Source organism: Parus major, chromosome 3 (genome assembly GCF_001522545.3).
Source record: "Parus major isolate Abel chromosome 3, Parus_major1.1, whole genome shotgun sequence".
Classification (NCBI taxonomy): Eukaryota; Metazoa; Chordata; class Aves; order Passeriformes; family Paridae; genus Parus; species Parus major.
In genome coordinates, this window is record NC_031770.1 from 31,034,285 (window position 1) to 31,047,983 (window position 13,699).

At 35.0% G+C, this 13,699-nt stretch overlaps 1 protein-coding gene across 5 annotated transcripts in view; it reads right to left on the bottom strand.

Annotated features, from left to right (window-relative positions):
* The window catches only part of CNST (consortin, connexin sorting protein), a 49,871-nt gene that overhangs the window by 26,986 nt on the left and 9,186 nt on the right, over positions 1–13,699 (bottom strand). For 2 of the 5 annotated variants that reach the window (XM_033512599.1, XM_033512596.1), the window contains 2 exons: positions 8,427–8,861; positions 1,371–1,576 (listed from right to left, as the gene is read on the bottom strand). In XM_033512599.1, the coding sequence (XP_033368490.1) occupies positions 1,371–1,576; positions 8,427–8,811 (591 nt within the window). In that variant the 5' untranslated portion in view covers positions 8,812–8,861. Of the gene's footprint in view, positions 1–1,370; positions 1,577–8,426; positions 8,862–11,353; positions 11,470–11,541; positions 11,570–11,794; positions 11,877–13,699 lie in introns of those variants that run through there. The other 3 variants (XM_033512597.1, XM_033512595.1, XM_033512598.1) reach the window with 3 other exon arrangements.

Genomic DNA, 13,699 nt, shown 5'->3' on the forward strand with positions numbered 1-13,699 from the left:
GTGTTTGAATACTTTTCAATCTGAATATACAGATTCTGTTCTCAGTTCTGTCACAGTTCTAGTATGACTTTCAAAAGGTTCTTCCCCTTAGGGTTTGGCTTCCTCATCTAAAAAGCAACAGATTTCACCTCCATCATGGGCAATTGTTTTCCTTGATGTTTGTAAAGCATTTTAAGTTTTTTCCCTATCTTGTTTTCCAAAAATGACCTGTGTACTGACTCATGAACAACCACCAAATCTGATGAGGCTTAAAAGTACAAACTGTCAACCCTAAAGCTAAGCTTCTTGTAAGTTAAGGAACAGTATAAAATACCTTAACCATGGATTAGAAAAAATTATTTAAAATTCTGTGTCAAATGTAGATTATCTCTAATATGCTAGCCTAAAGAGAAACCTCTTTCTCCCATATAATCTCTTATTTGTGTCAAAGAAGAAGAATGCAGGAATGTCATTGCAGTTTAGAAATTTAAAATACCTTTCAAAATAAAGACAATGCAGCTGAGTCAAATCAGGCAGGTATAGTATCTACATATGGCCCATATTAGACACCACAGCCAAGCAAAAGGTCTTCTAGTCTGCTCTTAGTCAGACACAACTAAACAGTATTAATTCACAGTTTAGTAAATTAATCATCATAGCATCAAATTCTATTCACATATTTTTATTCATCATAACCTCCAGAAGAAAAAGAAACATACTGGCCAGTTTGTAAGAAAGATTGCATTTCAAACCACAGTTTTTCCTTTGGTCTTGCAGGTGTGGCAAGCATGCTTATATAAAGGTATACACTAATAAAAACTCTAATCCTATAATTCATGCATAAAATTTATGCTAAAAAGACATCTGCAGCAGTAAAAACAATTCCAGATTTAAAATATTATTTATGTATCTACTGTCCTGTAACTATACCAGTGTCTTGCAAACTTTATTCAAGGTATATATTAAATATACATATATATGACTAATTATATATTAAATATATATTTATTTAGTACTGAGAAATATATATAATATAAAAATATATATTAATATATAATATTAATTATATATTATTAAAGAGCTATTTTTGCAAATCTTCCTGCCAAACTAATTTCACCATTTGAGGAATTAGAAATCCATCCTTAAGAACTTCCTTTAACTACAGAATATACTTACAAGGCAATTTATAGTTTAACAAATATTAGAGGATCTTAGAGAAGATATTTGCCTTGACCATCTGTTATGCATCAAAATATCCTATATATCATATTCTAAATATCATATAGATATGAATATTGGCATAAATTGCATTTATGCATATTTTTCCTAATAAACAAAGGTCTCAAATAAAAATAAAATTTGGTGCAGCACCCCAAAATCATAGAAAGTACCTGATGGAGACACAGTGGCAATATCTTTGAATCCATCTGTTCAACCTCTTCACGGAGCAAAGAGAAAAGAGACTGCAACGTTTGCTTTTGGTCTTTTGGATGAAAGTTTTCCTTTGTTTCAACAGCACCTTCAGCCTCCACAAAATCTGTATCTGTAACAAGAGTATTTTCCTCCTGGATGGATGTGGTTCCCACTGTAGAAACACCTTTAAAGAGGGCAAGCACTTAGGTTAGGATTCCAAAAAATACTTTGAGTTGCTTTTTTTAGGAAATTTAATATGAACGTTATGAATAAAAACCTAGTATGTTAAATAACACTGCTGCTAAACTAAATACTGGTCTTGTCAAAATGAATTGTGACAGGTCTGTCTCACTGTCAGCTCACCTACCCAACAGAACACAGTAACATACAGATAATACAGATATATCTGTATGCTTCTAACTGGGACCCTGCTTTAATTTATGGGGAAAAAAATGAATGTAGAAAGTGTTATACAGAATTATTAATTATAATAAGTGTTATACAGAATTATTAATAAGAGACCAGGATGACCTAAAAGAACTTAGAATGCAGTTTTGTTCAAAAAGGGCAGATAGCAAGTAGGTGAGGACAGTATGAATGAGGTTCTCAGTTTGCTTCTTCCAAGAACCTCATAGAAGGAGTTGTCCTGGTGATGGACAGACAAAAGGGTCCATTTTTTAGATGGTAACACAGTGGCTCCTCACAGTGACAGCAGGATCTTAAAGGATAGAAAGAAGCAGATGATGACAGTGTGGGATTCTATTTTCTATTGTAGGCGAGAGATGTCTAAGGGGACCGTCCTGCTGAGTGAAAAGGAAGACTCCTCTATATAGTTGGATAGTTTGATCATCCAGGGAAAGAGGCAGTAGCGCTGATCTATGCTGGTAACAATGACACAAAGCTGTGTACACTGGATTTAGATCCCAGAACTTCTTGCTAGACAGAAAACTAGGTTCTCCATGGTACATTTCCTAGCAGTTCACATTGCCTGTCTCTAGTTTTACAGAAGTCAAAAAAGTCTGGCATCCAGGTGGAGTTCTGAAGAAAATAATGTAAAGCATAACACTGTAAGAATATTACAGGAAGAAACTTTCTGGGTGTAAATCCCTCATTTTCTTGGTAGAACTGCAAAACTTGTTATGGATTTTGATCATTAATATGATAGTTATGAGGAAATGTTACATGAGATTAAGAAAGAAGTGCAGAGTAGTAGTAGTGACAGCAGTAGTGGGAGAAATCAACTACCCATATACTAGCTGGATCAGTCTCTCACAAAGACCAGAGAGCAATGAAATCCACCTTCCAATACCAGAAAACTACAGGTGATTCCAACAGTTAATAAACTCCTTTCTATTTCTCCATAAAACATTGAATTTCACACACTTGCATAAGACTGAACTTAAAAAAAAATCTCATAATTATTTAAAACAATTTAGAAAATTTGGCAACAGAAATGTGCACCATAAACTTTTAATAAACTCAAATTATGATAAGTATTGTTCCCCAGCTACACCCATTTTCTGAAAATCATGTTATCATCTTGGAAGATGGACAGCTGAGGGCACTGTTTCAAGTATCTTTGTGTCCTCAGCTTGGGCACTTGGTTTCAGACCCCTTTGCTTTCATTGCCACTGAAACCCAATAATGATGACTCAGGTTTAAGATTTAGGACCTAAGAAAGGCATTAGCTTGTCCATGGAAGGCTCCACTATTTCACTTTTGATTATTTTAAACTCTTTATTTAGTAAACTATCCAGGTTAGGTCTACTAATAAACTCTGTGGGTGGCTATTTTCACAGGGCTTACTGCCAGAAAAAATATGGGTGTAACTTAACATTGCTTTTTCAAAATTAATGCATATCTCTGAGCTTCCGGTATTTATTTGGGCTTCCTGTGGGCCAAAAGCAGTAAGGGACACAACTGGATGAAATATACAAACCAGGAAATACTTCTAGAGATAGAATTAAGGCTGACTTTAAAAATACAGCTTCCTGTTTAGCACATTATTATGAAACCAGAAAAGAGGATCCTCATGTTCTGGTAAATCTTTTCTCTCAGAAAAACAAACGAAGAAACAAAACATCACTTCAAGCTGCACTTTATTAAGCAGTTAATAATCACCTGTCATATCAAAACATGAACACTGACTGCAACATGCTCAATAAATTATCATGAAAAATCTTCATTTTAATTGGTTCATGATATGGTTGGTAACATGTAGTTTATAAACTGCATTATTATTTGTACATATAGTTGAGCTGTCACTTGGAATCAAATTTTGCCCTCAAATTTCTTCCCTGGTTTTGAAAGTGAAGCCTTACAGTTATGTGGGTTAATTCTAACTTGTTTGATTTTCAACACAAGGCAGTATTTGTGCCTTAACAGCACTACAATAAAGAACTTTTACTGTATTACTTAGTAATGCTATTGCATCATAAAGATGTGAAGGGCTAGGATCCCTATTTATTTTTGATCCCCACTCTTGGAAACAGCGCACTACTTTTTCCAGGAATCAAAAAATCTTAATGTCCAAAGCAGACACTTTTTTTTTTTCTTCAGTACATACAGGTATCTTACATATATTTCTGATTTTTTTAATATGGAAGGATTACAGTTTTTCACTTAATAAAACACTGGTATTTACTCCACCACTGAATGAAACCAAAGCCTTTATGAAAATGTATGCAAAAAGACACAGAAGACATCAGTGGCCAGAGCACTCAGCAGGCCCATGGCAAAGAGCTGTGTTCAAGCTTTTGCTCTGCCAGGCTCACAAATGTTTAACTGACCCCTTCTATGCCCAGCTAGGTGTGCCAATGTTCCCTAAGACAGGAGGAGAAGCAAACTTTCTCCCAGTTTCCCCAACAGCTCACAGAAGCAGCCCCATGTTTGCCTAAAAATGATCAAATTTTGACACACTTTGTGAATAAAATCCCACATTTTTCATTATATCTCAAGTCTTTCTCTTCGTCAGTACTGCAAGAATATGAAATTAAGATGCTTTATTACCTGCCTGAGAATGAATCCAAGGTGTAAGTACGAGTGATTTGCTATCAAAATAAAATTATGGACGTTGCCCTCTGTTTTTTATGTGAATTTTAATTTTCACATGCAGTAGCACTAGCCTAAGCCATCAGTAACAGAAGTTGCTAGTACAGAAAACATATGGCCATCTCTTTTTTTAAACATTCTTTGGTACCCAATACAGAAAGCTGTTTCAGACTTATTCATTCAAGAACTATTGAGGAAAAAATACCAGCAAGTATTTAAAACCTATTCATTTTTAAGAGAAGAGATTTTGAGACAAAAGTCTTGGTGGTAAAGATATAATTTTAACCGAGCAAGCCAAAAATCCTGCTTAGATTGGTACAGAATGCTAAATAAAATAACATTACTTGAATTTTCATGTAATTTGACTATCTTATATTCATGTTTTATTTGTTTCAAGACCAATTCCATCCAAAACACTTCCTTCCTCCACCTTCAAGCTGCTTTAGGAAATAAGTGTAATAATTTACTGTCGCCCTGAAAGCTCAGCTTCTGAGCTTGCTGACATGGTTTTCTAAGGACTTTCCCAGGACAGTAACTGTAAACATAGATATGTGTGCATTCTTTCTGTTACACGTCTTCTGATGGGCATTTCTTATGGCCAGTGCAGTGAGGAAGTGTTATCCTGACCATCCAATCCCTGGCCATGGTAAGAAGCCTATAAATCCTGGGAAGGAAAATAAACTCTACTCTTTTCTGCACCATACCTCAACCTGTGTCCGCGTGATCTATTGATCTTCAGCGGTAACAATTTACAGAAAAAGCATATGTTGTAGAATTTAACTTGGGGAAAAAAGACTGAATGCAGGTTACCATGCTTTACCAGGTTAAGGAATCATATAATGGTTTTACAATATTATGTTATGCCAGGACTGACCATTTGAAAAAAGATGAACTTATTTTCAGAGAACATGGATAATTTGAAGTCCATGTTTACAAAATTATATCAAAACAGATTAAACATGATGAATCACTAGCTCTACCACTCCAAAATTAGTACAACTCTTTACAAGGAATAACATTATGAATAATCACTAAAGTTTAAATTCTTCAATTAAAATGTTTATCAATTCTTTGGTCACTAGTCCTCCCTAACCAGATATAATCATTGTACATTCAAAGCTATGATGAGTAAACAAAAATAATGTGAGAAAAAATTGGGATCTAGAAGCTATAGACTTGTCAATCCACTCTAAATCTCCTACAGCATCAAGAAGGCTAAAAGGAGGTGCTTCATGGAACAATAAATAGATGAAATTCTGGAACTTCTTACTCCAGGACACTGAAATGGATGCAAAAAGTGACTGTATGTCAGGTGACAAATTCACTCTGAAGTATTACAGTCTATCAGTTTCCACTTGGGGAGGTCCTGAGATGACTGCAGATGGGGAACAGAGCATGCGAACAAATAACTCCGTGTTTGCCTTGTCCTTGTACTCTCACCTACAAATCCTCTGTGGCCTCTGTCAGTGGAAGAATTTTCAACCAGAAGGATCTTCAACCACACACAATGACTTAAACTTGCATTCGAGTCTACTAATAGTAGAAGCTAGCATAATTTTAGCTTCAAGAAATCCCAAGCATATACAGACATATAATAATCAAACTTATTACTGTTTATTCTTTACAATCAACTATTTAGAGGATTTCAAACACATTGCAAGTATAAGTACTTGCTCTTTCTTCTGAAGTAAAAACATGTTGAGAGCGAAAGATTGGCTTCTCTAATGTTCGCCAATATTCTGCTGAGCAAGTCACAAGTAAACAAAAATGACTAAAATGTAATTTTCCATATTCCACATAAATTGCTTTAGTCACTAGCAAGAAGAGGAATATGAAAATTACACTCTTTAGGACAAACGTCATCTTTTCTAGAATGACAACATCTAACAGCAATCCTAGCAGGTGTGCTTATAGGGAAAAAGATTCATAAATCTCTTCCTTAGTTATAAGTCAAAGTAACTCATCCATGATTTTCAACAGTTTAAAATATTTTTTTTAAGAAATTGCAACACATGCCATGCAAGTATTTAGTCTGATATTCCAGCTTGCTTATGTGGTGCTCTGCTGTCACCCACTCCGGAATCTTCCACTCTAGTATGATTATTCCCTCCTTTAACTCCGAGTTGGTTATAAAGACAAGAAAGCTGGTTTGGACCTTTAAGGTAGAGGGTGTAGTGGGACATTCAGGAATCATTTAAAATGGCTGGTGCTGAAAATTAAAATTAGATTGCCACTAAAATAATGACATTTGCAACATCACGAAATTGTGACAGAATCAATTGCATTTTGTGAGAACAGAAGAATCATCATATGGGAGTATCAAAAAAGCTAAATGTATATTAGCTCATAAACAATGAAAGATACAATGCAATTTTATATTTTCACCTTCCTCTCTAACAATCAAGGTTCTTTAATAATAAAGTAACAAGAGTTTATTCCTAAGAATTCAACAAAACTCTTTAGAGTTTTGCAAGCAGGATGTTCTCTGGTGTGGTTTTTCACATTGCCTGTTTTTTCCATGAAGTTTTCTAATTTTTCAGGATTCTGCTTTTCATCTTGAAACTTCAATCTACTGTGGACAGCTTGTTTTGTGGTACTTCTGCATCAGTTCATTTCATTTATCAACAAGAATACAAACTAATGGAGAAAGAATACAAACTAAATTTAACTTAGTTTAAGAGTTTAACAGTGTTTAGGTGAGTTTTTTCCTTCTCTTCCTCTTATTGTGCTTCAGATGGCTCTGTCAACATGTTCATGTATGAACATAACTTCTCATCAACTTGTTTTTTGTTATTTCCATCATACAGATGAGTGGTTCTCAATTACTTCTGCCAATCTCATTTTAATTATTTTATTCCATTATTAAAATTTAAATCTACAGATGAAATATATATACTTATTAAGTGCTGAAGAAAGTTATTCTTTTTTTCTCTGAGAAATTTTCTATATTTCTCTGAGAAATTGTTCTCCCTGTAATGACAGATTTCAGAGTGCTCTTAATGTCTATTAGAAAATATAATTTTTCTTTTCTAGATTTTGCCTATTTGTGCAAGATATGGAATGCAAGGCTTCCTTCCTTTGCTGTCTTTATCTATTCTATAATCTCTTAAAATCATAATCAGTTTTCAGACTAGGTCATAAAAGACTTGGCATTTATGAGGAAAATTGTATTTTAAAATTATTCAGTTTGGGGAAAAAAAGCACATGTGAATCAGCTGTTCTTTCAAAGAAACCTATGCATGAAACATACTGATTTTAATTAGTATGTACAGCCCTATGACACACAAGCTTTAGGATGTATGGCAAAAACCTAATGTAACATGTTATGTTACACTAAATCCTACTCCTTCAACATGGGAAGAAGGATCTCAAATAAGAACATGCAAAAAACATTACATTTTCCTTATCCAACTCATATCCAAAATATCTAAAGAAAAAGTAACATCAAAAATTGTTAAGGACACATTTTTTAACACTTTGTTACCCAAAACACACAACCTAGGATGATCTGGTAAGATTTGAAAAATGTAAGTAAATTTTAGAACAGCAGGGATTAAGCCATTTGGTACTCCTAACAAGATTTCAAATGTTGATATGGGATCAAGACACCAAAATCTGGCACTTGACTATGATGTTCAAATGAACAAAACCATAATTCCAGAATTCCCGTCTATTTTGATTTGGAAGACAGCTCAATTTTCATACTAACACTGTGTACCCCCCTCTACTCCTGTTTACTTGATGTGTTGCATTTGCTACTTTGTTGTTTAAATACAAAAGGTGAAAAAATGTAGATTTGAATCTGATTGAAGACTATTAGCTGTCCTGGAAAAAAAAAAAAAAAATTAAACAAACCAAAACCCACCAAACCTTTAGTGAAATGCTAAAAATAATTAGTACAATACCTAAAATATATTTCTTATTACCTCACAGATTTAAACTACTTCTGAAGTAAACAAAAGAAAAAAAAATAAATTAAGTACCTTTAGATTTTTTACTGGAGCTTCTTTTGCTTCTTGGACTTCTTTTTCCACTGGGCTGTTTTTCAGTAATAGGCTTTTCCTCCAGCTGAGGATCCATATGGACATTTACAGATCTCCTCTCAGTCTCACTTTCCTTACAGCTTGGGATCCAGTCTCCACTGTCTGTGTTCTCATTATTATTGATGTTATCCTGTTCACCTTTATCCTGCCCCATAGCAATGTTACTACTGGTCAGAACTTCATTTCCATCACTGTCAAGTTGATTTTCATTTTCATCAGCTGAAGGAATCAAATGAGACGCCAAACCTCCTACCCTATAGTTAGCAGGAAGACTGTCCTTTGAGTCTATTTGCAGATCATTTGGTGGAAAGTCTCTGTCATCCATTAGAGCGTTAGTTGTTGAGCCACTTAATCTCCCTCCAGATATTTTTAAACCTAAAATATAAAATGGAACAAAGCATTTATAATATGTATAGTCTAATAGATAAATAATGTCAGCCAGTGCCAGCCAATAAAGATTCACATTAGCCAATACATAGAGCTTAAAAGTATGGGGAATTTCTTTCATTCAATGACCCATTTAAAGTCTTAACGCAGGGGATATTTACATACCAAAAAAACTATGAAGTTGTATTTTTATCCAGTTGTAACTGTTCCAGTTACCTGAGCAAAAGCAACAACTGATCTTTACAGCAGCGCTCCTGCTGTTACAGCTGAGGTAATGAGAAAAACAAAAAAGATAAACAGAAGCCACCTCATGTCCGTCGTGGGACGACCCTTTTAAATCCTTGGCTAAAACAAAAACATTTTTGTCACATAAGATCATAGTTTGCCTGAAATAAAAATAAACCAGGGAGGAATAAAAGTAGATCAACTTTTAATTCTGTCAGCGATAGTATCAGATCAAACCTGCAGATAAATTAACTGTGTTATCAGAATTAGATGGAAGTAGAACCTGCTTATTGCCTCAATTGTCACATTATTTTCAAGAAAACATTCAACATGTCTTCAGTATACACAGAAGCAGATGGTTTGCTGATAAAAAACCTAAACCCCCACCTACTCTCAGCAGGAGTCAATTTTCCCTTTTTGTGAAAATGCAACTCCAATCAATGCTGCAATTAGACACATTAACACAGTAACTTAGCAGAAGACCTACATGTTGCAGGACCACTGTTGTATCAGTTCCTGTCTTTAGCCTTTAGAAGCACAGCAACACTGCTGTTTAATTTAGCAACCATATACCTGAAATACAGCTCCATTATGTACATCTCACTAGATTTAGCTCACGTTTTAAATAGTGAAGCCAAGAATCAGCAAGCACTCTTGTATTATAGAAAAGCTTAGGTTAGCCTCCTACAGCAGCTTCCTATACTTTCCTTTAAATTAAAACACATTTTAGGATACTTGTTTTCACCAGGCTTTCTTAACTCTTGGTATACACAAGTTGAGTAAATTAAATACACACTTGCTAAGCATGCAAGATAATCTTTCATTTTACTTGCTAGACGAACTAAAATTGCAGAAAAATGGAAATAATTCAAAAGAATAAGCAGGCCTTCCTTCATACATAGAAATGTATTTCTGACAATGATTACTAAAGAGATTTTCCCCAAATTATTCCTTCATAAACTTCATAGTTGCTGAAGGGACTGAGAAAAAAAAGAAAAGAAAAAGAAAACACAACTCCTATCTTAGGCACAAGGAGGAGGATTTAGGGAGCTACAGGCTGCTCTGCCTCACCTCAATCCTTGGAAGGTAATATACAGCAAGTTAGCCCAGTAAGCATTTTCAAACATCTGAAGGATAAGAAGGTCATCAAGCACAGTCAGCATGGATTTATGATGGGTAAGTTGCGCTTCTACAAAACACTGACTTGCTCAGCAGAGGAAGTGGGAATAATGGAAGCGATTTACCGGGACTGCAGTAAGGTTTTCAACACTGTCTCCAATAACAAATGCTCACAGACAAGCACACAAAGTACAGGCCTGATTAAATAGCTGGTGAGGAGTTCCAGGGAAGCACACACAGGGCAACAAGCCACCATCAGCTGGGCAATACAAACCCAAAAGGCAGCACCACCCTGGACAACTCCATCTCTGCTTCCAACCTGAAGAACTGGCTAACCACTTCCAGCCATACCAGTCTAACAAAAATTACAGCCTACCCATAAACATATAAGCAGCACCAGGAAAGGTTAAGACTGGACATTAGGAAGCATTTCTTTACTAAGGGTGTGGTCAAACACCGGAACAGGCTTTCTAGAGAGGTGGTAAATGCGCTAAGCTTGTCTAAGAGGCATTTGGACAATGCTCTTTACAACACATTTTAACTTCTGGTCAGCCCTGAGCTGCTCAGGCAGTTGGACAAGATGATAACTGTAGGTCCCTTTCAATGGAAATATTCTATCCTAGTCTAGAAGAATTATGCATTGTACATTAGAGATGAAAGGCGCATTTTCCTTTGGTAGCCACATTAGATGATAATTGGTTTTCCTTGAGCACCAGAAAGACAAAGGGTACTCAAGAGGAGATACTGAGGACTTATCTGGCACCTGTTCACTAGAAGGATGCTCCTTGATCAAGCCATTTTCTCTCAAAGAGAGTTAAACACAAAATGAAAGCTTAAGAGGACGACAGAACTTTAATCAGACCAGAAAGAATCAGAACTAGAACTAGATATTGTTAGACACCCACACTACAGTTACGTTGATTTACTGATACCTGTTCGAAAGCGCTAAAAAAACTCCCAAACACAATATTATATTTGAAAGGTTCACTTTTTAGTCTTTCTGCCACATGAAATAATGACTGCTTCTTTCCCCAGCTCATAGATCAAATGATACATCAAAAGAGGTTGAAGTAAATTGCCCAAACCCAATGAGAAATTAGTTTTAACAGCAATAATTAAAAACCAGGATGTCCTACCACCACTGTCTTGCTTCTATCCATAGAGAACAGTTTATCCTTTCAATGGCCAGCAAAGGCAAAGAGAAATACAAATGCATTTGAATAAGGTGTTTCCTATTTGATTGTGAAAAATGAGAAAAGATGCTTCTGACAAGTGATATTTGCTGTAGAGGAAGCTAACATTCCGATGGAAAATGTTAACTCACTTCCTTTGAACATTTGGCAAAAACGATAGTCCCTCTGTAGCTGAGAAGCTGGAAAGAAGAAAATTTCTTGGTTTATTTCTTGAAACTCAGTATTTCTCCAAATAAAAGTAGCCCTGAAAATCTATTCCTTTCTACAACCCTTAGGACTCCTTAGAGAATAAAAACCCAAAAAGAGCTAGTTCAAAGAATTTAGAACAGTCTTGCCCTTGATCTTTTAGAAGGATTTCCTCTCCATCCAAATGAAACTTTTTACCTTCTTGATTTTCAATGTTGCTATTTGCAATTCCTTTTGAGTTCACCAAGGCACTAGGCAGGTATCAAAGTGAATCTAAATCCTGTGAGAATGAAAAACACAAGTAGAAACACTTATTTATAAACAAAAATTAAAGTAAAATCCCTTGTGATTTAAACTATATTTAAAAGACCATTAACATGTGGTTCCTGTATTTACTGTTTTGCCACTGAAATGAATTGTAAACATAAGCAACATGTTAATTAAAAATGTTTGTTTCTTCAAAGGCCCATCTTTCCTCCCTTCACTGGTTGTCCAAAATTGAAATAAAAGCTAATACTGAGTAGAACTGTGCTGACCTTTGTTAAAAGGTACTGATGAATAAAAGTGTTTCAGTTGCCACCCAGATTCATGCAATTGGCATGTCATCATGATGATTATAGCACAAATGAAAAATAAAATGGAAAATACTTGCCAAGTGGCTAAAAGATAAAGTCTGTATTGAGGAAATTACTTTGCTTTGGACAAAGTATTATGTATTGCTTGTATTTTAGGTCAACTTCAGTTTTAAAATCAATGTTCTCTTTCATGTACTTCATACAACTTAATATAATTTTGACAACTTTTTCAGTTGCTTACTTTTTTCCATCTATCCTTACTATAGAAACATAACCTTAAATATAGCTGTTTGGAAAAAAAAGACAAAAAAGGTAGTAAGAAATGGGATCATTCCTGACCTGGCATGGATAAAATTTGAAGAGGGCATTAAAAACAAAACAAAACCACAAACACCACCAGGATTCTTAAACTTTCATATTAACTCAGCCCCTCTATCCTGGACAGCTGGTGGGCTCTGTGAATGTTTATTGAACGTACAGTGTAGTATTTAATTTACTGATCTTGGATGTATCTTACAGAACAATCCAGACTATAACACTGTTTCTTCTAACAAAGTTAAAAATAAGTTTACATAGAATTGTTTTTCTATTCCATTTGATTGCCTTCATATAGCTCCTCTGCCAAAAACACTGTTTTCCCTCTCTCATTCTCATGCCACTTAAATCTCTTTAATAAAGACAGAAAAATTAAGTCTTTTAAATCTTTGAAAGTCAGCTTCCCCACTATATCACCAACACTGCCAAAATGAATGGGCATTTCAGATTGGTTCCCAGTGTTGCTTCTATGCAATATTTTCATTAACTTTGATGATAAACCACAACAGTGGAATATAGTCTGCAGTTAGAAGCAGTTACAGCATTGTTGAGGATTTAATTCAAAATTAATTGTAGCAATAAGTGTTCCAAAAGGAATAACATAAAATTCACTAGCACAAACAGAATATCCCCAAATTTTTAGAATAAATAAAGCACATCTATCTGAAATATGGATCAACCAGTCATTTTGTTATGATGAAAAGCATCATACCAAACAGAAAACAGATCATGAGTCCAAGCTTTCTTTTTCTCCTGAGATATAATACAGCAAGTGTTACATGCACAAGAGAATTCATTATGTTCTACCAGGCACTAATTAATTACAATCGTGTGGGGTTTTTTTGTGCACAATATTCACAGAACAAGACGTACACGAGAGAACCTGGATCCCAGCAAGGTAAGGGTTTTAGAAAGGAAGGGTCAGCACTACATCTGGCAATAGCAGTTCAGTCTAAAAAAGGTTGCTATGTAAACAACCAAACAGGCTGTCTATTGTGAGATGTGGAATCCACATCATTTTAAGGAAGAAATTTCGCAAGTCTCAGGTTTAAGGATAGGTCAAAAATAGGCACTAACTAGTATTAAAGGAATTTAGTTTTCTTTATTGTTGCAGAGGTTTTAGTATTTTCAGCCCCCCTGCTTTTTACTTAAATACAAGCAAGGACTTTACAAGTCTTTCAGCAAAAAAACCCAAGACTGATTCCATGAAAAT